The 24,467-nt window shown below is 48.0% G+C and overlaps 1 protein-coding gene across 1 annotated transcript in view; it reads left to right on the forward strand.

The window, feature by feature from the left end:
• Positions 1–24,467, forward strand: part of LOC138516098 (bifunctional 3'-phosphoadenosine 5'-phosphosulfate synthase 1) — a 507,726-nt gene that overhangs the window by 477,972 nt on the left and 5,287 nt on the right. Inside the window, exon 11 of the mRNA XM_069630925.1 lies at positions 5,788–6,017. Coding sequence (XP_069487026.1) covers positions 5,788–6,017 — 230 coding nt within the window. The remainder of the gene's footprint in view (positions 1–5,787; positions 6,018–24,467) is intronic.

Below are 24,467 nucleotides of genomic sequence, written 5' to 3' on the forward strand. Positions count from 1 at the left end.
TGGATGTACACCGGTGCCAGGATCCTACGTGTCATTATTTTCCTTTTTGTTTTTGGTTGATTGTTTTTACTGCCTCATTTATTTTTGCGGGAGTATTTGCCTTTTTAGGGCGTGAAATTGGCTTTAACACAGTTTATGTGTAGGGCTGCCTACATCCAACTTGTGTCTGGAGCCTCCTCTGGACCTAAAATTACTGGTATTCCTGCCCAGGGGTCTTATAAACGTACACATATTGATGAAATTCGAGAGGAGGAAAGTGGACAGGTCTTTGTGAGGAGCGGAACCACTTGCATATAGACCTATTTTGTGACTGCAGAGATGGCCTCCGCCTCTTCCACCCTGGTGACTGATCAGGTGGGCAGATCTCGACTTGGGTACCTCTGCTTTATTCCGAAGTAGTCATGGGAAAGGACATGCTTACTGCCATCGGTACTGGCTTTAGGTTTGCAAAGGGTCCTGCACCTTATTTAAACTGTTTACCTTGTTTCCTGTGAGAAGCACAAGCATACATAGACTACGATACCCCAACCCCAGGTCCTATTGACCTGGGGCAAACCTTGTTTACGCAGGTTCCAAAATTGGGGACCAAACCATTGTGACTTTTCATCCAACCCTGTGGCCAGGCTTCATTCTTTATCTTCTTCTTGGACACAGCCATAACTGCACACTCCAAATTGCGGAGGGCTAGCTAATGGACATCTTGCACTGGGCAATGATGTTTGGTCAGCAGAGCCTACATGTGGACACTGTAAAGGTGCTGTGCAGTATGCCCACTTTAACCAGTATCCAATGTCATACACGGTCTTCATCCTCAGCCCATGAAAGCTCTACTTGGCGACCTTCAAGAATCATTCTTTCTCGGGCCTGCAGAAGCTAAACGCCTTGCTATGCAGATGCTCAATTCAGTCCATCACCATGTTGAAGTGCAGCAACGGGCAGGGCCATAGATGGGTAAAGACGTTGGGTGGACAGCGTGGCTAAAGGCATGTAATCTCCATCAGGAGGCTGAGGATAAGGCATTCTATCAACCTCCAAGTCAAACTGTAAAGACGTCCTGGGCAGAGCAGCTACTGGTGTGCACCATACAACTGTGCACAATAAATGTAACTTTGGCCTTCCTTATCTGCATGAAACCTGCTCTCGAACTTGCTGAGAACCTTAGCACCCATGGTAGGGCTACAGTGTTTTTATTATTTTTAAAGTGAACGCGACTGGTGCCTGTTGGCATGGAGACAGAACACTGGGAGGTGATGGCTGGTGCCGTAGTACAGGCTTCAGTGGTGGGGGGCGGGGGGGTCGAGGATGCCAGAGAAGAACAGATGGCCGTGGGGTGGGTGTAAGAGAGGAGACCGCATGTAGTTTGAGAACAAGTGGCGAGAGGAGAGGCACTGACTGCGTTGGGGGTGCAGTAGAGGAAGGAGAAGCACCCATGTAGCATTCTGCTTGACTGCTGGACAGGAGGGAGAATTCCGAGCACATATGGGCAGATAGTGCCCGGAATTTGCCCCAAATTATCAATATTGATATGAGCCAATCAGAATGATCTGAAAGGGGATACTAATGAAAATGTAAATCCCCTTTTTTCCCAAATGGTGGTGCCGCTAGACTTGCTAGATAATACTTACACTTAGGATTGAGGGAGCAGTCCTTAACAAAACCATGAATCAATACTCTGTGGCGTTCATGGCTGTGACTTTGACTAGTCTGTGGTGGCTGGGTGATAACAGGACAGTATGGAGATTTGCCATGCTACCCGTGAGTGCTCTCCATTTCTCTGCTGTACTTCTTACTGAGAGATTGGGTTTCTTTTCCCCAGAAATATTCTACTTCGGCGTTCCTGCTTCTTTTTTCTTGGCCAATTCTTTAGCATCTTACAATTGTTTGCAGCTACGATTTGAAATGAGTGATGGGATGCCTCGTGTTTATTCATTCAGCAGGGGCGTGGGTCAAGAATGCAGCTTTAGGGTGCCAGCCAGTTTAAGAATATCCCCTGACCCAATGTCTTGGGCACAGCGGTCTTATATGGGTTCTAAGTCATTTCAATGTCAGTTCATCGACCATCGAAGGGATTTTTACGAATATTGTTCAATGAAAACACTCAACGAAATTGTTTTTTATTTAGGCGGGGTTTCCCCCAAACCCTGTCCCCTTTTGATTTTCTCTCCCACGCACCTCCCCAATATGGACTTTCCCACCTTTAAATTAACACAATTTCATTAAAAAAAATCGAAAAAATGACTGTCGATGAAAGGACGTGGTACCCTTCTATCACCAAAGATCTAGTGTGTGATGCCTGTCCTTTGATCTTAGGTTGGTTCTGCACTTAGCATTGTTAAGAAAAATGCAAAAATAAGCTATTTCCACCACAGTAAAGCATGGTTGGGCTGAAGCAAGAAAGCGGTACCTGGCCATTTAATTGACGTTATTGAAGCTACTCCGAGCCTGATTAAAACATCAAGGATTTTCATAGGTGATGTTTAGTATTTGAAATATATTCCAAAGTCTATGGCCCCGGTTCTTACAATCGCTGCTTAGCTGGCTTGTTTCAAACTTTTAAAGGCCTCCTTTGGAAATGTATTTTGATGGAAGGTTTGTAATAAGACATATTTTCTTTGAACACTGTTACTGCTATGAATGAAAAATTCCTCCAAGTTACATGGCATCAATGAGGAATAATAGTGATTTTAAGACCTCTAATGCTCCCCACTGATTCTAAACTTTGACCTTGGGGTCAGAGGGTAAAACTGCTTCATGGTACGGAAGAACCACTAGGCAGGCCTGCGCACATCATAGATCTGTCCTCCAATACCACCTTTCCTCTTGAACAATTCAAAATGAACACGCGGCTTTGTCAGGGGATTTGGATTTCTGCTGCGTACCTGCATATACCCATCGGGGCGCTCCATTGCTTCTTTCTGCGTTTTTCATTGGGTCACCAGCAATTTCAGTACTAAGTGCTCTCGCTTGGGCTCAGCGTGACTTCCTGTGCGTTAAAGATGATGTTGGCAGCCTTCCTCAGGGATTGGGGGGAGGAGGGGGGTGAGTGCGGGGCATACACGTTTATCCTTACCTTGACACCTGAACTGGCTGGTCTAAACGTTCAAGCCTTTTGAAAGTCATTGTTTCGAGTGCTCCTCTACCAGCCTTTCCAGCTCAGCTTGTCAATGAACCTACAGAAGTCTTCGTTGACACATTCTCTTAAACTGGCCTTCATTTGGGAGGCTCGACAAGCCAGGGCTTTTCCCATGGAGGACAGTGTGCAGGACCTGATCGAAGCTTGCCTGATGTTCCTAGGCAGTTCTATGACATCCTAGTGTTTTCAGAGGCTCTTGAGTATCGAGGCCTTCTGCATTTTGTCAGTGCCTCATGCCAGGTTCAAGATGCAGAGAACCAAGCGTCACTGCTGCCAGGCCTGTTGGATTTAGTACGTGGTTTTGCATGCCTGCCATTTGATTCTGGAGCTAAAATTGGTCGGACATTAGTTTCAATCTTTTGGGGTGGGTGTGATTAATGGACCACCTTCCTTCACTGACGTTAACTATGAATTCTTCACTGTTTGAGACAAACGCTGGGCAAGCTGCAGGCACACGATTTGTGGAACTTCAAGCAGCGTACCTGAAAGATCTATGTGGTCGAGCTGAAAGCCATATTCAATGCCTTAAAGGCCTTCCTTCTGATCATCCGGGGTTCTTGTTTTCAAGCCCTGAAAGACAATGCAGCTTCTATGTCTACCCGAAGAAGCATTGTGGAACCAGGTCCCCCCATCTTGTGATGCTCGCTGTGGGAATGGTTCATTGAACAGGATGTTTAGGTGCAGGCCTTCATTTGCTGTGGGAGGACAATTAAGAGGCAGGTCTCCTATTCAGACTGCTGGTGTCAGTCCATGAATGGGAACTCTACCCTGAGGTGTTCAGTACTTTTTTGTGATGCAGGGTTCCACGCTGGTGGATGCTTTCGCTTACCTCACAATGCCTCCGTTTAGCGTTCTCGGTTGGGCAGATACAGGGGCTCTGTGGAGGACAATCCCTCTGTTAGCTGGGTTGGTTTGACCATCTACATATCTCCCCTTGATTCAAGGAATTTCATGCAGACGGGATTGTGCACGATGACCCTGGTGGTTCCCTCGCAGCTTGCAAGGTTCTGGTTTTTAGGTCTGAAGAGGCCGTCCCTTTCTCCTCCAGTCAGGCTCCCTGGAGGCCGGACCTTGGCTTGTCAGTGAACCCAGAGAAGTCAGTTAAATGCCCGTTGGCCCTCACAGCCTGCCCATATTTTGCAGCTTTAGTTGAATGCTGCATTTAATGAGCTCTGCTTTATTAGCAATTTTGTCTGATGCCGGTGACTCGTCGCCATAAGGTGAAGAGGGAGGGAATCCATAAAAGAAATGTCCAAACATAAAGCTGATGGGACAGTGTTTCGAAGTTGTCTGCTTTACTCTGTGTCCTCGTGCGATTGGCTACTATCCTCCACTCTTTTCTTGTAACAGTCCCAAAGCTGCATTAGTCTTGTGAGGACGGTACATCTTCCCAGGCCACTTCAACAAGATTTATATTTGCTCATCTAGTCTAAGCACAAAAGGCCATGTGGCTGAAAGTGTGTAACTACTAATATGAAGAATTCCCTGCTGGTGGTCTAGAACCATCTGTTCAATTTCCTTCTTCATGGCTATACTTCTCATTGGGTCCAGATAGAGTAACAGCAAGTGTTAATGGCATTGGGGGTTGCAGGGTAGAAGTAAAGGGGGTTGCCCTTTCTGATAACGGGGCAGTTACCAGGTACGCTAGCCCACCCTGAGGGCCTGTAATGTCATTAGCACCCCTAAATTGGGTCCATGGTGTAAATGGTGATTGGGAAAAAAGTTTCCTTTCATGAAAGGATGTTGTGGCTGAGCGTCCATTTATGAAAGGAAAGCAAGCTGAGCAAATATGGGCACCATGCAAACGAGCAGAATGCCTGGAATCTAGGGCCTTTCACCTTACATGGCATCCAGAGGGGGGGATAGAGTGAGGTTCCAGCTATCCGGTAAGATATTGTGACACTTTTTATGTTAGTCTGGCCATGGCCAGTGGTAGCAAGGTGGCTGAGAGGGAGTGTGGTGTTTTCGTGGGCGGGAGGTAGCAGCAAGGAGAGGAGGATGGCTGCGGGAAGCAGCCTTCAGCTCCCTTGTAGCACAGAACATTATGGCCAGATTAAGCCTGTGATCTGAGCAATTTGATTGGCTTAACGATGTGTGCCTGATGGATGTTGGGTAGTTTCCTGAATGTCTAATTTGTTTTGAGGAATTTAGATTTTCCCCAACCCCTTAGGCGTTGTGTTCTTGCTTTAAAATAAAATTGTGAATAAACTGGAGTATACATAATGAGCGCTTAGCGTTTGATTGCTATTGCTAGCTTTTCTGATCAGCCCTGGCTGAAAAATCATTTCTTTGTGTTCTTTATAGTACTGCTGTGCTTTCAAAAGCGAACATGCTTGCTTTGCCTTGTACGCAAAATCAATTTTGCTAGCAGTGCACTGTTCCTTAGTCCCGGTTCTTTCATCTATAGGGTCTAGCTCCTTTCTCTTGGATTCTCAGATGGACGCACACCTGGACCTGGCCTTGTTTCCAATAGCATTGGAAAAACTCGCCTTTTGCTGTGACCTTTTAATACACTTACCCTTAAGTCTAGGGCATGTGGCTGTACTTTCAAAGTGTCTATGACTGACTGATGTACTGTGCAGTAGATTTGCATATCTTGTAGAATTTGAATATGAATCACTTTTTTGTTGATCACAAATCTTTTGATCGTCTAGGTTCAGTGGCACTGCCGATCAAGAATGGTAGCTGGAGCCAATTTCTACATTGTTGGCCGTGATCCTGCCGGCATGCCTCACCCAGAGACCGGAAAGGACCTTTACGAACCGACTCATGGAGCTAAAGTTCTTACAATGGCACCAGGCCTCATTGCACTTGAAATTGTACCCTTCCGGGTTGCTGCTTACAACAAGAAGAAAAAATGCATGGACTACTATGACTCTGAGCAGTAAGTTAATTTAATAAATAAAATGACTGAATGCTAACTATTACTGACCCACCGCTTATGGTTAGTAAAATTAGTAGGCCGATGTCAGCACATTGCACCCATCTTCCATGAGCAGCGCTCTCTTCCTGGTTGGATTCCCTAATGTACTGTGCAAAGCTGCTGATTCTTAGACACGTTCGGTCAGTCCGCCTTTAGATTGGTAGGTTCTGCGACACTCGTCTAATGAAGGATATTGCAGCCTTTCTCCAGAATTTGGAGCAGTCTTGTACTGCACCTGCACACTCAGTAATTGACTACATTAATAACACACACTGATGCCTGGACCTCTCACTAAGAATCTGCCCAACATAACATTAGATGATTCTGCAGTAAATTAATATTACAGTGAAAAGCCAATGCTAAATTGTGTAATTTAATATGCAGGCACATAAGGGAGTCATGAAATTGATGAGCTCAGTTTGGATCAGTTCGGCCCCACACTCACTAGTGTCGCTGAATTTGTCATAACAGCAGACAAGTTCGATTGATTCCTGTTAGACTGATCTTGTTCCAGGATTGTGAAGGGCTTCTAGCTACGAGAGAACGGTCTTGGCACATACAGACCCACATACTGGGAATTATGCTATCAATTCAGACATGACTGACTTTCTGCACAATATAAAAATGAATTTCACACAATACCCTGAATGTGGTCTGATGGCTCTTTTTTGTGTGTTTGATGACCAGATAGATTTATCAAGACGATGAAAGCCTAACCCACATATTTCACCTAATGGGGGGCAAGTCCACATGATAATTGCATGATAATATCCACATATTTCACCAGCACCGTTATTAGAATGCACATTTTCATTTGAAAACCCAAGTCTAGTTTTGACGTTGGCATAGCGAGAAGCTTCACTGTGTTAGCGACACGGAGGAGTGAGAGCAGAGGAATAGAGGTACATTAGGGAAATGCTACAGGGAGAGCGGCATTGAAGAAAAAAGGCCTGCTGCGAATGTATCCATGCTGAAATATGCTTTGAACTATAATGGTGTTAGTTGATCAAGAATTATTAATCACTAACAGAAATGGTAAAATGTAGACCTTTTTGGGTGAAAAAGTGGATAAAACCATAAAAGCAGACACGGACACTGCCTGTTCCCTGGGCACCCTACAACAACACAGTCCGTCCTCTTGATCTGGGAAACGAGGACTCTCAAGGGCATAAAGGGAGTACAGGTCCTCTTATCGCCAGCAAACATCCTGCACGTGTTCCCAGGAGGGTTCTAAAGGAAGGTCCCAGGCGTACAGAAGAAACAACCATGACCATCCCCAGTATCCTTGAACTCCCCAATCGGTTGTACAACTTTGTCAAGCAGTGGGAAAACATCACCACCGACAGATTGGTACTCGATATCATTTGTCAGGGAAACACCCAGGAATTCATGAGGAAAATGCCCCTGCATTCCTCCCATACGGAAAAAGGAGCAACACCAATCCTTCCTCCTGCAGGCGGTTCAGTCACTTCTAAAAAAAAAAAAAGGGGGCAATAGAAGTCGTCCCAACACGTCACTGTGACTCAGTGTACTCGAGATACTTCCTAGTCAGAGAAAAGTCTGGAGGATGCAGACCCATACTGGATCTTGGGAAACTCAAATTCCTAAAGTCCTAAATGTTTTGTATAGCACAAACGCATTCTAGACAAGCTGGAACAAGTGAACGTCATCGCCTTTCTGGACTGGGAGGACGTGTACTTCCATATGCCCATACATCATTGACAGACGTTTCCTCCGCCTCGTAGTTCAAGGCAAGCACCATCAATTCAAGGCGCTACCCTTCAGCCTAAAGTCAGTACGACGGGTGTTTACAAAATGCCTAGCTCCAGTGTGTGAGAAACCTGGGGGTATTCTCAGTCCTAAAACCCTTGGATCCTCTTCTCAGGTGGCCTAGGAATGTCCATCGGGTGGATCACCTGGGTGGAGGGTCCTCAGAGTTTGGGAGTGAGGTGCCCTTAGGCGGGGCATGGTACCCCCCCCTTACCGAATTGTGACCAACTTGCACCTTCCCCAGCCTTTATGGGATATTGTAGGGCCTCTCCCCTCATTTCTCCACATTTAACATCTGAAATTACTGGGATGAGGAAGAGGAGACTAAGAGTGATGAACACTGAACCTTTTCACCACTTGGGTACTGAGACAAGGAAGATGCCTTTAAAGTATGGTGAGGGTCAGGCATGTCCTTTTAAACAGGGTCTGGCAAGTCTAATTAGAGGTCCTTACCTGCAGCATGTCAAGGGGATGCAGGTTTATAAAGGGAAACCACTGAAGAGACAAAATGAGTAGCAGTGAGGCCTGGGCAAGAGAGACCAGGGGGCACTTTCCTTGTGGAGTCCGCTGTGGTGAGACCTGAAGTATGACCTTGACACCGGAAGATATTCCAGAGGTGTGGAAGCCTCTGAGGTGGAGTCGGAGAAGCTGGGAGCTGCTAATGAGCACCAAAGAAAGAAGACGCTGTCTGTGTCCAGCCCATGGCAACAAAGTTGCTGGGGCCCGCAGAAGTGAAAGCGACATGCGAGCGGGGCTCGCTGAGGTCGGGGCGCCAACCTGGGAAGCCGAGAGGAGCAGCAAGAGCCACAGGAGGAAGATGCTGCAAACTGGTGAGTGCTGGGGAAAAGACACGCGAAAACCAGGGCGCTTTGGGTGGGCTGCTTATTATGAATGAAGCTCCATGTGAATTAAACGCTTCAAAGCGAAATGAGATACATATTGAATACTGAACTGAATGGAAATTTCTAAATAACGCTAACCTGCACATTTTGAATATCAAACTGAACGAAAGTTAAAACCAGCATTAAAACAATATATATTGAATGCCGAACTAAGTGGAAGTTGTAAACACTGTTATACCACGCATATTGAATGCTGAGCTGACGGAAATTTTACAACAATGATAAAACAAGCAGGGTGAATACCGAATTGGCTGAGAACCCAAAAGTTACCCTGATATTGAATATCAATGAACTTTGTAATTAAAACTAAGAATCAATACAGAATAAAAGGAGAATACCCATATGAAAGCAACTTATGAAAGGAATAAATGTGAAGAAGTGCTACCAAAGGTGGGTTATGAACAGAATTACCACCAAATGAACTCTGTGAATAAATGCAATGCGGCAAAGCCAAAGACTGGGAAAAGGCGTGTGACAAAGCCAAGAGGCCAACAAGGAGAATCTAAGGAAGCATGCCTTTTCACATAAGGGTGAATGCAGAGAAACCTGTCCGAGTTGAAGAACCAAGATGCCCTGGCTGCGTGACCTGTGATGGGTGGACTGTGTGGTCTGATAACTGCTCCTAGACCAGTAAGCCCTACATTAATAAAGTTAGACACTGCAAAACCTCCCAAGAAGGAACACTATGAGTGAGCTGGTGACACAAACCAGAAGGACGGCCAAGTTGACCCCAAGTTAATTGCTGGAGAAGGAACAAGTTACTTACCTGTAACTCCTGTTCTCCAGCAATGGTATCTTTCATGGATTCACATGCGACCCTCCCACCTACCCCTCTGTGGCTCTTCTTGGTCCCTGCTGCCACATTACGTGCGTTTCCAAATGTGAAGATGGCCACCACGGGTGGAGCTAAGGAGGACCTATGTCATCTGCTCCTAGTCTGGAATGCAGCTGAGATATTGATAAGATTATTGATGAAGGCTTCTTCATATGTTTTAACTGGATATTCACGTCCTGGAATACCAAACATCGGATAGGATCTGTGCCAATCCACTATCACGTCATATCTCTGTGACCACATGGTCCAAAATACATTTAGTAAAAGGAACAGTAAGCTTCACAGCCCTCCACCTCCACTCAGGAAGACAATCATTGGTTGAGGACTTTGGGGTGAGCTTTTGGGCGGGATGAGATGGCTGCTGTGTAACGGACTGATTGAGAAGAACGTGGACAGCCACTGTAGAGGGAAATTATTCTATCAAGAAGCCTTCCTTGCCACATTATACCTGACTTCTACTCAGTGGTCGAAGTGTAAAAAAAAAAAGTAGTGGAACGACGTTCCCTCTGCCCCACCCCTTTTCTGCTCCCTTCACTCTCAAATACCCACTGCCTCCTCCCCCCACCCCAACTCCCTGCCTCTAATTCAAACCCCCGAACTGGGTCCTTCCTTTTCTCCCCATGACCATACACCACGCAGTTTTTTTTAAACCAGTTCTCACACGACTGAAGAAAACGCAGAGAAAGAATATGCATTTAAATGACCACTAGGAGTGTCATCCCCCCTCAGAATGCAGCTTTATGCTGGCTCTCCTTCACCCACCATTTACACCTCTCAAATGACATGCCCAGGACTATAGCCACTGACACGCCCCTCCCATTACCTGCAAACCCCTCTGCGCGTACACAAAACCCGCACATCAATTCCCATATGGCTGCCTGACTGCTTGGGAAAGGGCTTCATGCATGTGCAGTCCATTGACCTAAACCATGGGTGCACAACATACGGCCTGCGGGCCAGTTGCGGCCCGCCATGCTCTTTTGTCTGGCCCACGAGGCACAAAGACTTTCCTAATGGAGGGCGGCCCGTGGCCGCCCTCCATTAGGAAAGTCTTTGTTGTCTTCCGGGCCGGACAAAACACTGGCCCTCATTGGCTCAGCACACACACGCACCACGTCGCTCCTACGAGCCACGTAATGCGTGTGTGCTGCACCAATGGAGGGCCAGCACTACGGCTGGCGTGGTCCATAAGGCTTGATGCTGGAAGGCATTTCAGCCTTGGACCACGCCAGCCGTAGTACGATTCCAGCGTTCCAGCTTACCTGCCGCTTGCCTGCCTGCCTTCCAGCACGTCTCCGGTAAGTGTTCTGTTTGTGTTTGTGTGTCGGGTCTGTTTTGCTTTATGACGTTTGTGTGTGTATGTTGCGATGATGGGGATGGGGGGGGGTGTAGGATGTGTCGGATGTTTGGATTTTAATGTTTTTTGTGTGTATGTTGAGATGCGGGGGTGTCGGATGTGTGTCGGATGTGTATGAATGTTTGGATTTTAATGTTTTTTGTGTGTATGTTGAGATGCGGGGGTGGGGAGTGTCGGATGTGTATGAATGTTTGGATTTTAATGTTTTTTGTGTGTATGTTGAGATGCGGGGTTGTCGGATGTGTATGAATGTTTGGATTTGAATGTATTTTGTGTGTATGTTGAGATGCGGGGGTGGGGGGTGTCGGAGGTGTGTCGGATGTGTATGAATGTTTGGATTTTAATATTTTTTGTGTATGTTGAGATGCGGGGGTGGGGAGGGTGTCGGATGTGTATGAATGTTTTTTGATTTGAATGTTTTTTGTGTGCTGAGTTGGGGGGTGGGGGGGTTCAGGTCTGTATGGGTGCATGTTTGTGTATGTGCTGAGTTGGGGGTGGGGGGGGTTCGGGTCTGTGTGTGTGCTGATTTGGGGGTGGGGGTTTGGGTCTGTATGGGTGCATGCTTGACAGTGTGTGTGCTGAGTTGGGGGGTGGGGGTTCGGGTCTGGTTGGGTGCATGTTTGTGTGTGTGCTGAGTTGGGGGGTGGGGGGTTCGGGTCTGTATGGGTGCATGTTTGAGAGTGTGTGTGCTGAGTTGGGGGGTGGGGGGTTTTGGAGTTGGGGGGTGGGGAGGGGTTCGGGTCTGGTTGGGTGCATGTTTGTGTGTGTGCTGAGTTGGGGGGTGGGGGTTTGGAGTTGGGGGGGTGGGGGTTCGGGTCTGTATGGGTGCATGTTTGTGTGTGTGCGCTGAGTTGGGGGTGGGGGGTTCGGGTCTGTATGGGTGCATGCTTGAGAGTGTGTGTGCTGAGTTGGGGGGTGGAGGGGTTTGGGGTTTGGGTGTGGGGGGTTCGGGTCTTTATGGGTGCATGTTTGTGTGTGCTGAGTTGGGGGGTGGGGGTTCGGGTCTGTATGGGTGCATGCTTGTGTGTGCCGAGTTGGGGGTGGGGGGGTTTGGAGTTGGGTGGGGGGTTCGGGTCTGTATGGGTGCATGTTTGTGTGTGTGCTGAGTTGGGGGGTGGGGGTTCGGGTCTGTATGGGTGCATGCTTGAGTGTGTCTGCTGAGTTGGGGGGTGGGGGGCTTGGAGTTCGGGGGTGGTGGGGGTTCGGGTCTTTATGGGTGCATGTTTGTGTGTGTGCTGAGTTGGGGGGGTGGGTGTTCGGGTCTGTATGGGTGCTGGTTTGTGTGTGTTGATTTGGGGGTTCGGGTCTGTATGGGTGCATGTTTGTGTGTGTGCTGAGTTGGGGGTGGGTGTTCGGGTCTGTATGGGTGCTGGTTTGTGTGTGCTGATTTGGGGGGGTGGGGGGCTTGGAGTTCGGGGGTGGTGGGGGTTCGGGTCTTTATGGGTGCTGGTTTGTGTGTGTTGATTTGGAGGGTGGGGGGTTTGGAGTTGGGGGGTGGGGGTTCGGGTCTGTATGGGTGCATGTTTGTGTGTGTGCTGAGTTGGGGGTGGGTGTTCGGGTCTGTATGGGTGCTGGTTTGTGTGCTGATTTGGGGGGTGGGGGGCTTGGAGTTCGGGGGTGGTGGGGGTTCGGGTCTTTATGGGTGCATGTTTGTGTGTGTGCTGAGTTGAGGGGTTGGGGGGTGTGGGGGGTTCGGGTCTTTATGGGTGCATGTGTGTGTGCTGAGTTGGGGGTGGGTGTTCGGGTCTGTGTGTGTGCTGATTTGGGGGTGGGGGTCTGTATGGGTGCATGCTTGAGAGTGTGTGCTGATTTGGGGGGGTGGGGGTTCAGGTCTGGTTGGGTGCTTGTGTGTGTGCTGATTTGGGGGGTGGGGGTTTGGAGTTGGGGGGGGGGGTGGGGGGTTCGGGTCTGTATGGGTGCATGTTTGTGTGTGTGCTGAGTTGAGGGGTGGGGGGTTCGGGTCTGTATGGGTGCATGCCTGAGTGTGCTGATTTGGGGGGTGGGGGGGTTTGGAGTTGGGGGGTGTGGGGGGTTCGGGTATGTATGGGTGTTTGAGAGTGTGTGTGCTGAGTTGGGGGGTGGGGGTTCGGGTCTGTATGGGTGCTGGTTTGTGTGTGTGCTGATTTGGGGGGGTGGGGGGGATTTGGAGTAGGGGAGGTGGGGGGTTCGGGTCTGTATGGGTGTTTGAGAGTGTGTGTGCTGAGTTGGGGGGTGGGGGTTCGGGTCTGGTTGGGTGCTTGTGTGTGTGCTGATTTGGGGGGTGGGGGTTTGGAGTTGGGGGGTGTGGGGGTTCGGATCTTTATGGGTGCATGTTTGTGTGTGTGCTGAGTTGGGGGGTGGGGGTTCGGGTCTGTATGGGTGCATGCTTGAGAGTGTGTGTGCTGAGTTGGGGGGTGGGAGGGGGGTTTGGAGTTGGGTGGGGGGTTCGGGTCTGTATGGGTGCATGCTTGAGAGTGTGTGTGCTGAGTTGGGGGGTGGGGGTTCGGGTCTGTATGGGTGCATGCTTGAGAGTGTGTGTGCTGAGTTGGGGGGTGGGGGTTCGGGTCAGTATGGGTCATTGCTTGAGTGTGTCTGCTGAGTTGGGGGGTGGGGGGCTTGGAGTCCGGGGATGGTGGTGGTTCGGGTCTTTATGGGTGCATGTTTGTGTGTGTGCTGAGTTGGTGGGTGGGTGTTCGGGTCTGTATGGGTGCTGGTTTGTGTGTGCTGATTTGGGGGGTTGGGGGGGGTTTGAGTTGGGTGGGGGGTTCGGGTCTGTATGGGTGCATGTTTGTGTGTGTGTGCTGAGTTGGGGGGTGGGTGTTCGGGTCTGTATGGGTGCATGTTTGTGTGTGTGCTGAGTTGGGGGGTGTGGTGTGCCAGGGTGAATAACATCAGAGACAATGGGCAGCCTTGCCTGGTGCCCCGTAGGATCACCCAGGCAGGTGAAATGTGTTTGCCAGTGCGAACCCTGGCCATTGGCCTGATGTATAGCAACTGCACCCAGTGTGTAAATCCCGGGCCAAACCCAAATCGGCATCACCACGTAGATCTGTTCCCATTTAGTGATGCTCTTTGGCATTCGCTGCAGTCCCCTAAAGATCATACTCCTAGGTCCAGAATTGTCCCTGGACATAGTATGATAGTAACAAATGTTTGCCCCCCACCCCGACTTACTATCCCCTCTCCCTCTCCAGCACTATCTGAAATGTCGTCAGGCCTAGTACGATAAAAACTTGTTTTGTTCCTCTCCCTCCTTTCTCCTCCCCTCTCCCTCACCTTGTGTAATTCTCCGGCTCTACCAGAAATAAACTATCATAGCATATCATTAGAGATGTTGGGCCAGAGTGTCAAGGGTCAGCAGTGGGTGTGGTTTATTTGTACATTCCTAAAGCTTTCAAAATCGGCTGCAGCCTTTTCTATGTCTGCTCCTGTAATTTTGCAACTAAACCTCGATCAAGCGTTTGAGACCCATTGAGTGTGGGTAATTGTTACCTTTCTACAACCCCATCGAGCATTGTTCAGGGGGATAGAAGCACAAGCAGAAACTATTTCTCTGGCGCAATATGGTGGAGCTCCTGTCAGTTTTGCCCTGCCCAGGAAGAAACTGAGATCAGTTTCTTTGTATGTTCACTAAAGTAATTGGTCATCCTGTGATAATTCCTTTCAAAAGCTCATAATTTGGCAACAGCTTGTGCTTTGAAACGTTATTTTTTTTAAATGATGTCCTCAATTTCCACCTTAATCTCAAACATAGCAGGTCAATATGCTATGCAGCCCGCTATTCCTCAAAGTATCCATCAATAAGTGCATGAAAAGGTATGCTGGCAAGGCGATGTTCTTTATCTGATCTTGTTCTTTTGTTGCTTCTAGGATTCTCCAAAAGTATATAATTTGTATATACTCTAGACTTGGACCGTCGTAGTGGGAGCATAACAGTGGATTTCGTATCTTTATCCAAAGATGTCCCTGCCAATGTTAAGTGCAGTAAAAAAAATAAAGATTGACCAGGAGCACCGTCAATTTAAGGATGAGTGGACTGAAGTTTTTTTTTCATTGAGTCCAAACCTGATGTGTACTCGTGTCTCATTTGTCTCGAACGCATAGCAGTCCCCAAGGAATATAATATCCGCCGCCATTGTGAATCAAAACATTCACAATATAAGGATTTGCAGGGGGAAGCGAGAATTAAGAAAGCTGGGGGGCTAAAAACAGAAAAAAAAACAGAAAACAGAAAAAAAAAGAATCTGAATGTGCCACCTTTGCGAGTTATAAGGTTGCACAGCTTATCGCAAGGTCAGCACGTCCTTTCACAGATGGGGATTTCGTTAAAGACTGCCTGATGGAGATTTGCGAGGCAGTGTGCAAAGAAAAAAAAGATGCTTTTACAAATGTTCCCCTTTCACGTAGGAGTATCCAGCGGCGTATTTTAGATATGGCTGACAATTGTTACAGCCAACTGAAAATGCGGTGTAAGGATATAAAGTTCTTTTCTGCTGCCCTTGATGAGAGCACAGATGCAAGTGACACAGCCCAACTCTTAATTTTCATTCGGGGGGATCGATAATCAATGCAAAGTATTTCAGGAACTGGCTTCCCTGGTATCTTTGCATGGCAGGACTACTGGTGCTGACATTTTGAATGCCTTTCAAAAAAGTCATTGGTGATTTAAATTTTTTGCCATGGGATGCATTGGTAGGCGTGACGACTGATGGGGCGCCAGCCATGGTTGGGGAGCAAAATGGGTTTATTGGCTGCTTGAAAAGGCACTTAGGCGAGAAGGCTGTCCATTAAAAAAATTATCACTGCATCATCCACCAGGAGGCATCATGTGCAAAACATTTGAAATTCACTCAAGTGATGGACTTTGTTGTGAAAACGGTTAATTTTGTCCGTGCACGCTCTTTAAACCACCGATTGTTTCAGGCGTTTCTAGAAGAGGTAAAGGCGGATTATGGTGATATCCTATATCACACCGATGTTCGATGGCTTAGTCGTGGCAATGTGCTGAAGCGATTCTTTGCTTTACGGCACGAAATAAAAGCATTCCTTGATGAAAAGGGAATGGATACTTCTGTCATGCTAGATATTGACTGGGTAGCTGACTTTGCTTTTCTGACTGACCTGACAGGCCATTTCAATGATTTAAATTTAAAGTTGCAAGGAAGCCAAAATCTCATATCGGATCTGTTTGAGGCAGTTTGTGCCTTTGAAATAAAGTTAAGGCTTCTGACAGCCCAACTGGAGAAAGGGATGCTGGCACACTACCCCGCATGTGCCGAGGTTTTCCCCCATGACAAGTATGTAGGGTGGTATCGGCATGTGAAGGTCCTGAAGGAACTAGTGTTTGGTTGGGGGTGAGGGACATGGGGTATAGTGTTTGGTTGGGGGTGAGGGTGCCATGGGGCATAATGTTTGGTTGGGTGTGAGGGGGCCATGGGGCATAGTGTTGAACTCCAAGAGTGAACACAATAAAAAAGCTAAAACAGGCACAGTTAGGAGATGTTCATCTTTGGCTTTTTGAGGAAACCTGACTCAACGAAGGCCATACTCCTCTTGGGCAACCCAAATAGCAAACTGTAGCAGTCCAAAATAACGGCATGTCCAATCTAAGGTCAATAAAATATATATAAGTTAAACAGGCGAGATACAATAACTAAATAGAAATAAATTATAACAATGGAAAATGTGTAGTACAAAATGTACGTTTGAAATGCAAATAAAAATCGTTACCCCTCAAAAACATTCTTTTTCCATGTGTTTAGTACAAATTGGGGGTTTAAAAAGCCTCCTGCCACGCCCCGCCTACCGCCACGCCCACATTTACTTTTCGGCCCACTATAGCCCTCATGTAAGGTACTTTCGGCCCTCTGTCAAAATCAGTTGTGCACCCCTGACCTAAACAAAGCTAAGCCAGCACTTGTGAGGTAGCACATTAGGTAATTAGGTTTGACACATGATTGTTACAGGCAGAGCTTAGGTTCAAATCCCCAGCAGGGCGAACATTATTATGATTTTAAAAAGTGGCCTTTCCTATCCTGCTGGAACGGTACTCCAGTCACATAAAGTAAGGGAACTGTGATAGATTCCCCTTTAGAAGTAAGGGAACACAGTACCCTTTGGTTCCCTCCCACTTTGACGTCTGCTGTACTTGAGAGCAGCTTTCAGGAGATATCCCTATCGGGAGCAACTCTTGAATTTATTTCAGTGGGTGGTGTAAATATTTCCCATTAGTGAGAGCGAGAGCGTAAGCACAAAACAACCAAGGGGAATTGGTGTGGGCATGTTACTCAAATATATATAGATATTTTAAAATATTTTCAGTGCAGTTACTGCGAAAAATTGGTAATAAAGTCACAAAAATCCCATTTCCTTCTACATGGTAGCATTAAACAATCCAAAAGGTGCCAAGTCCCCAACCGTACACAGAAGGATGTTCCAAAGCGTTTTCAGGGTGAAGGTGCCGTAATATATATATTTATGCCTGTGTTTTCGCAGAAAGAACACTATTGTGTTGGCTTTATCCAAGTAGGGCAGTACTGCCGGGCACAGTAAGAACACATTGGTCTTGGCTCTTGAGTATTCCGTTTGTTTTGCCCCTGCGTTCTGTCGCATTCTAGCTTTTTGAGTTGCCCCAGTTCTGCTTTCCAGTACATTCGGTTTCCTATGCTGGGCACTTGTGGGGGCACTGCTGTAGGTCTGTGATCTGTTGGTCACTGCCTTGTTTGGAGGCTTTTACGGTTTGCATCTGCAGTTTCTGGAAGTGGAGCGCGTTTGGGTTTGGGATGCTGAGCAGCAGAGAGCAGTTTCTGGAAGTGGAGCGCGTTTGGGTTTGGGATGCTGAGCAGCAGAGATGCATGCGGCCCAGTTTCCATCCTTGTTCATGCCCAGTCCCCATAGTATGCCCGGCCTGATGCCAGGCGCTGCGGCTGGCAGCGGCATTGCTGATGTGGCCAGATAGGCCTCTTTGACCTTGAGGGTTTAGTGGTGGCGGTCGCTATTAAGGCATCTCTTGAAAGGTTTCTATTGTATCTGACCTTGATCTTTTACAGCGCCAGCGATGCCTTTTATTCTAACCAGCCCATTTTATATGCAGCAGTTTAAAATAAAACAAACGTTTAAAAAGTATTACCATTATGCAACCTGGCGCTTTCAAGCCTAATGATGTCACCACTGCTGATGATGGGAGGCACCTATGGCAAGGAACCAGCTGCGAGGAGCTGTATGGGCACGCCCTGGCGCTTTGAACAATAAGCATGCACGCGCGCACACTTACAGCTCCGATTACTTAATAACTCAAACTCGCCCCGATTGTAATTCACAGCGGAATCTCGCAGAATAAGCCTTGCGCACCGTTGCCATGGGTCCTGGACGAGATTTCTAGACGAATGATTTGGACGTGCCTCTATAGCTGTTACTTCCAGATCTAGGCCTACGCCCATTTGTGCTTATTCGTGTTTACCGTGAGTCTCACTGATTCACCTCAGATTGCTAGATTTTAATCGGGTGACCCAGAGATGACATTAATTACTTCAACATGCTGCACAAGAAAAGACTGTCCGACTCGTAAAGGACGGACTTTCATACACCGAGGATCTCCTGCTGTCCGAAGAAAACGCGTTTTAAGCAAACCTGACTTATCGTTTTAAACAGTGCAGTTAAAATCATAAAGTGGTCACAATTCGAATCGGTGTTCCTTATTTGGAAACCTTTACCGCATAAACCGCCTGTCAACAGATTTGCGGTTTGTGGCGCGTTGGCCTAAAACATGTATGTTTGTATTTTTCATACTTCGAAAAGAGACAGAACGGTATACAAAAGACTATTACATATGTCAGTGAATGTTTGTGCATTGTGGGTAGGAGGCAATACCACGTGGAACCGTCTGCTGAGGAGTCCCCTTTCTAAGGGGTGAAATGTTTAGCCGAGGCTGTGGACGGTTGTGCGCGGTAGTGTGATTGGGAGGCTGAATAAACTGGCCTTTGTGTGGATGTTGAGTGGAGTGTCTGCCTTCAGTTTTAGGGAAGTGCCTCGCAGTACACTGGTAGTAAGAGCCAGTGCTGGTCATTGGGCCGGCTCTCGGTGGATCTGAGATCCGAGACCAGATATGGAGCCGGATCTTGGGATCCGGCCAGAGTCAGCCGCCCAAGCCCATGAACCGCGCTGGAAAACTTCCCCAAATTTTTTTTTTTAAAAAAAAGAAGAAAAAAGAGCACCCGAAACGGCAGCATTGGCTTTTAGCACGTCTTTGGCACTGCTGTGTAATGCACAATGCTCACTACATGTACAACTGATTCCTTTCAGTTGTACATGTAGCGAGCATTGTGCATTACACACCAGTGCCAAAGCCGGCGGTAAAAGGCAATGCTGGCGTCGCTGGCCGTTTATTTTTTTAATTTTGGTTTTCAAGTATTCCAGCATTGCTGGAAGTCCACCACGATACCCGCCCCCTCTAGACCACGCCCCTCGGACACTGCCCCCCAAAACTTTTCCCCCACCCCGGCCCTTGTGTTGTGGGATCCCCCACCACATTTTTTTCCATTTCCACCACTGGTAAGAGCACCGTGGCTCTAAATCTGAAGGGCATGTCCCAGAAATTGGGCTGCTAAGGTGATGCAGGACTAGCATGAGGGCACTGTGGGAGTCAAGGTAGAGCTTGCCAGAGAAGGGCAGTTGGGCGAGGTTGTTAGCGAATCCGAACACTTATGTGCAATCCAGCTTTGTGATTCTGACTATGGAACAAGGTGGGGTTGGTTTGAGGGAGTTAGGGCAAAGGTACAGTGGCACATTTGAGAACTTTAAACGGTTGGAAGACATTTTCAGAGTACCTTATGCAAATGCTTTGACAGAAAAACTGGCTTTTGGTTCACTTGCTTGCTTGATGGACCTGAATGTATACATGTTCAGTAGGTAGACGTGTGGTACATTATGGGTGAACAATCGGGCTGAAGGTTTTATGGTATTTATCTTTTAGCCATTTGTCTTTTTTTTTACATTTATTTATTTTACTTTTTCAAAGACAGTTACACAGTTTTACCTCTCTCCAAACGGCCACTAACAGAAATGACAAATCCAAGCTTAGCAAGGAAAGATCTATTACATGAATGAGAGCGGTAGTTTTTGTATTGCTGGCAATTTAACGTTTTTCTGCAAGTGACATATCGTCAAGTGATTTAAATGACCAACATGTCTGTTGTGGTTTTGCTTCTTAATCTTTACATCCAGCTACTCATTCTACTGTGCACACACCCATTCCGATGCCTCCCGTAATTTGTGAAGTCCCACAAGGATCAATCACTTTCAACAACTATGTGGATCCACTGGGGAAACCTCCTTGCTGACCTCAACATTAAAGTACATTTCTACAATGATGACGCACAACTGTCAGTCAATGGATGTCGTGGACAGTTGACCATCAGACGCTTAGTCTCCTTCTTCCAGTCCTGGATGAACAGCACCTACCTGAAGAGGAACCTTACCAGATCTGATTTTTTTAAAAGAATATCCTATTGGGCAATGCCAGCCAGCAAACTGTAGCCCTAGAAGGGCTGACAGAAATGGAACTACGTGGATTCCCACTTGAGACACTTGGGGTCCTCAAACCAGACTAAAAACTGGGGACAGGAGTGATTCTGGTGTGGAAATCTGGCCTTCCATTGCCCTTGGCCAATGCCTTGAGCACCCGGGAGAACAAGGTAGGGATCCTCCGGGCCTCCCTCCAGGTTCAGCACCCTTGCTCACTTGATTAGAGATGCAGTCTACTTCTGCACCGTTTTAGGAGTCCAGTAACAGCCACAGTAATACGTGTCAGATAGGCACAATCAGCAGTTTTCACCATTGCAGAGCCCGGCCTTCACAGGACGCTCTCAGATCAGAGCTCTCAATGATTGGTTTAACTAATAGCTTAAATTAGTGGACAGATTGCTGCAGTCTACACCAGATAAACCTGCAGGAGAGGAGCGTCCAGAAGAGGTGAAGGGAGAGTGATTGAAGAAGTCAGCTGGACATCTTCGAAGAGCCTGGGGGATATCCACGAGCATAGAAACCCAAAGGAATGTGTGTTTCCTGAAGAGAGAGACTGCACTGGAACATGGCTCCCAAGGGGAGTTAAACTGAACCAGAGTGTAAGGAGAATCTGGGCGGGCTACCAGAGAGGGAGATGGGCGTTATATGCCTGAGTTTGTGTTTAAACTAAACACCTGGATGCTTCTATGAAGCGAGCTGGACTCTATAGGCATGAGACTGTTTTGCCAAGAAGCAAATTGGGAGGGATGTTCCGAAACTTTGGCCAAGAAGCGAAGTGGGCACTATATCCCTTGGAGACCTATAGAAATTGTGTTGGGAACTATAGCCTTGACGCTGTTTGGTTGAGAAGTAATTTGGGTGCTGGAACCCTGAGACCAGTGAGAAGCGTTCTAAATTTGTTACTCTGAAATTGAGAGGATGGCTGGACCAAGAAACCGCGGGCGACCAGTATCCCTGTAACGTAGGAGAATCCTTATTTACTGTTTATTCCTGTCATACCTTTTGCTTCATTGGGCAGAGCACCATATTTTTTATATGTAAAGAAATCCCTAGAAACTATAGATGCTTATCCTATTGCCCATCCTGAAGAGAATAGTCTTTCCTTTTAAAATAGTACTTGTGTGTTCAGTTGGTCGCCACATAGCCCAACTGGCACCTTGCATAAAACCACTTGGATTCACCAAAAACTGTGACCTGTACTTTGAGGATCATGTACAACAAATCGCAGGCAGTCTGTACCTGCTCAGTCCTCTGTAGAATCACAGTGTTCTCCCAAACCATTAATTTCTGAACGATTGGCCAAGCTTTGGTCCTCTCCCACCTGTACTGTGGCAACTCTGAAAAGAGTGCAACACACCTATTGCACTGGCTTCCCCTCCAGGCCTGCAGCCTCCTTAGATCATCCTGCATCACATACAAGGACATGACGAGCAAGGCACCTCAAAAGCTGGCTGACAAACCTCTCTATCTCGTAAGGGCTAAACCCCACCAGATGCTACCCCAGTGCAAGAAGGTGAAAAGGAGAATGTCTTTTCCCTGGTAATCACTAGGACTCTGGAATGAGTGGCCTCTGGCCAACAGCCTGTCCCCGTCTCTTGCACTTTGGAGAGGAACTAAATACCCGACTCTTTAAAGCACTCTGTTGTCTCCTGCATATGTATGAATGAGGTCTGAGTCAGTGTAAGAGCCATGTTGGAATGCTAGGGGAGCTTGGAGTGTTGGGGCACCTGGGGATTCCAGGAGAGATGGTTGGGGACTTGGAGCTGGGCAGGGAACCAGGGTAGAAGCTACTGATGATCTCTCTCTCTCTCTCTCTCCTATGTTCAATACTGAACCTGTAACTAAGAGAATAAAGCGTGTTCCTTTTTCTACATACCTGGGTCAGCCTGGTTCCTGCTCCTTGTTGTTACTGGCCCAGGGTAGATCTGCAGGAGGCAGGATACATCATTTGGCGACGAGGATGTTAGCGAAGTGAACCTTGGACAGCTAGGAGAGTGAAGAGATGGAAGAGAAATGCCCCTTACCAGCATCAAGCAGCGTCGATGAGCTGGCACGTTGGTGAACTGGTGAAATTAAAATTGGAGGTCGTGCCATAAAGAGGACAGTTGGTTGTGGCACCAGGAGAAGCAAGAAGCTAGAGAGCCCACCTATGGGGCATTGAGTTGTGCCCTGGCACCATGAGGGAGACTGGAGCGGCAGAAGGAGGTTGCCAAAAAATTGCCACAAGTGAGCAGCGGGCACATTCATTGATGTCCGAGCGCCATAGCTCTCCTGTTGGAGAAAGGGCTTGTGGGACTTGTAGTCCGGCGCTGGAGCACTGCGAGTGAAGGTAAAAAAATAATAATAAATGAAAAAAAACATTTGTTTGGGGCAGACCTGGAGGGTCGTATGGGGTTCTGGGTGGCGCGCGCCCAGTAGAGCCCCTGCGTTCCAGCTCTGCCGTTGAGCTGGAGTGCATGGAGTTTCCCCTTTGCCATTTTTGTAATGTTCCGAGCTACGTATCCAAGTCTGGAGGGCTGCATCAGAGGAAAGGCCCCAGTGAGCGTGTACATGCGTGGTGACGTACACGGTAGTATTTGGGACTCGACAGGAATGTGGACCTTTCTTTTACATTTGATGCACGGAAAGAAGGAGAAATCTTCCAATGGAGTTATGAACATTGCTGCAGGCAGCGAGTTCAGTGGTGCAGAGCATTCGGGATGTGACTGTGAAGATATGTAAGCGGCGGCTGCACTCAGGTACTTTCAGTGCTGGTCATTGGGCCGGCTCTCGGCGGATCTGAGATCCGGCACCAGATGTGTAGCCGGATCTCGGGATCCGGCCAGAGTCAGCCGCCCAAGCCCATGAACCGCGCTGGAAAAAAGAAAGAAGAAAAAAAAAGCGTCCGCGACGGCTGCATTGCCGTTTACCGCGGCTTTGGCACTGATGTGTAATGCACAATGCTCACTACATGTACAACTGAAAGGAATCAATTGTACATGTAGCGAGCATTGTGCTTTACACGCCAGAGCCGCGTAAAAGGCAATGCTGCCCTCGCGGGCGTTTTTTTTTTTGCCACAACAAAATGAGCCAGGGCTCATCAAGGGGGCCTGGCCTAACTGCAGGCGTCCTGCTGGCCCATTAGGCCACGCCCCCCTAAAGAGCCCCGGCTCAATGGGCTACCGGCACCCCTGTCAGGCAGCCTTTTGTAGTGATCAACACCCTCTCCCAAAGGGAGAGGGTGTTGATCTCTGCATTTATTTTCTATTGGGTTGCCTGGCAGGGGACAGCGCCTCCCCTATTCAGCCTTAATGGTGGCGCTTCCCCTCGGCAGCTGGGGAGGGGCAGTGTCGCCATTAAGGCTGAAGGGGTGAGGCTGCTGGAAGCTGAGGCCGTTTTCCTGAAGACTGAAAGTCACGGAGTTTCAGTCTTCAGGAAAACGGCCTCAGCTTCCAGCGGCCTCACGTTTCTCTCCACAATGGTGGCACCGGCCCACGGGCATCTCCTGCTTAAAGGTATGCCTCGCAGGTGCGGCGCCACCATTATGGCTGAAAGGCATTTTTTTCTGGAGCCTGAAGCTATCGCACACGAGCGAGAGCTTCAGGCTTCGGAAAAAAATCCTTTTCCTGTAGTGGCCGGGGCTGGCAGGGGAGATTAGTGGGCCCCACAGGGCCCCGCCTCAGATTGAAATTTCGGAGCCTGCCGGGGCAGAGCCCCGGCAGGCCCCGTCCCACTTAAAGCCCTGACCGGTGGTAAAAGGCAATGTTGCCTTTGTGGGCACTTTTTTTTTTTTTTTAAGTATTTATCTGATCGGATGGCCACTACCAACCCCGCCCCCTCTAGACCACGCTCCCTCTTCCCCCAACTCCTCCCCCACCCGCACTTGTGGGATCCCCCACCACATTTTTTCCATTTCCACCACTGGGTACTTTCAGTTTAGTCTGGCAGCATGACAACGGAGCATTTTGGGACTCGGTACCAGCGCTTAAATAAGGGAATTGAGTTTTGTTCTGGCAACACTAATGGCAAACTATATGCTCGTCTCATCGTGTATTTGACAATTACAG

Source organism: Ambystoma mexicanum, chromosome 6q, assembly GCF_040938575.1.
Source record: "Ambystoma mexicanum isolate Mex_15411 chromosome 6q, UKY_AmexF1_1, whole genome shotgun sequence".
Lineage (NCBI taxonomy): Eukaryota > Metazoa > Chordata > Amphibia > Caudata > Ambystomatidae > Ambystoma > Ambystoma mexicanum.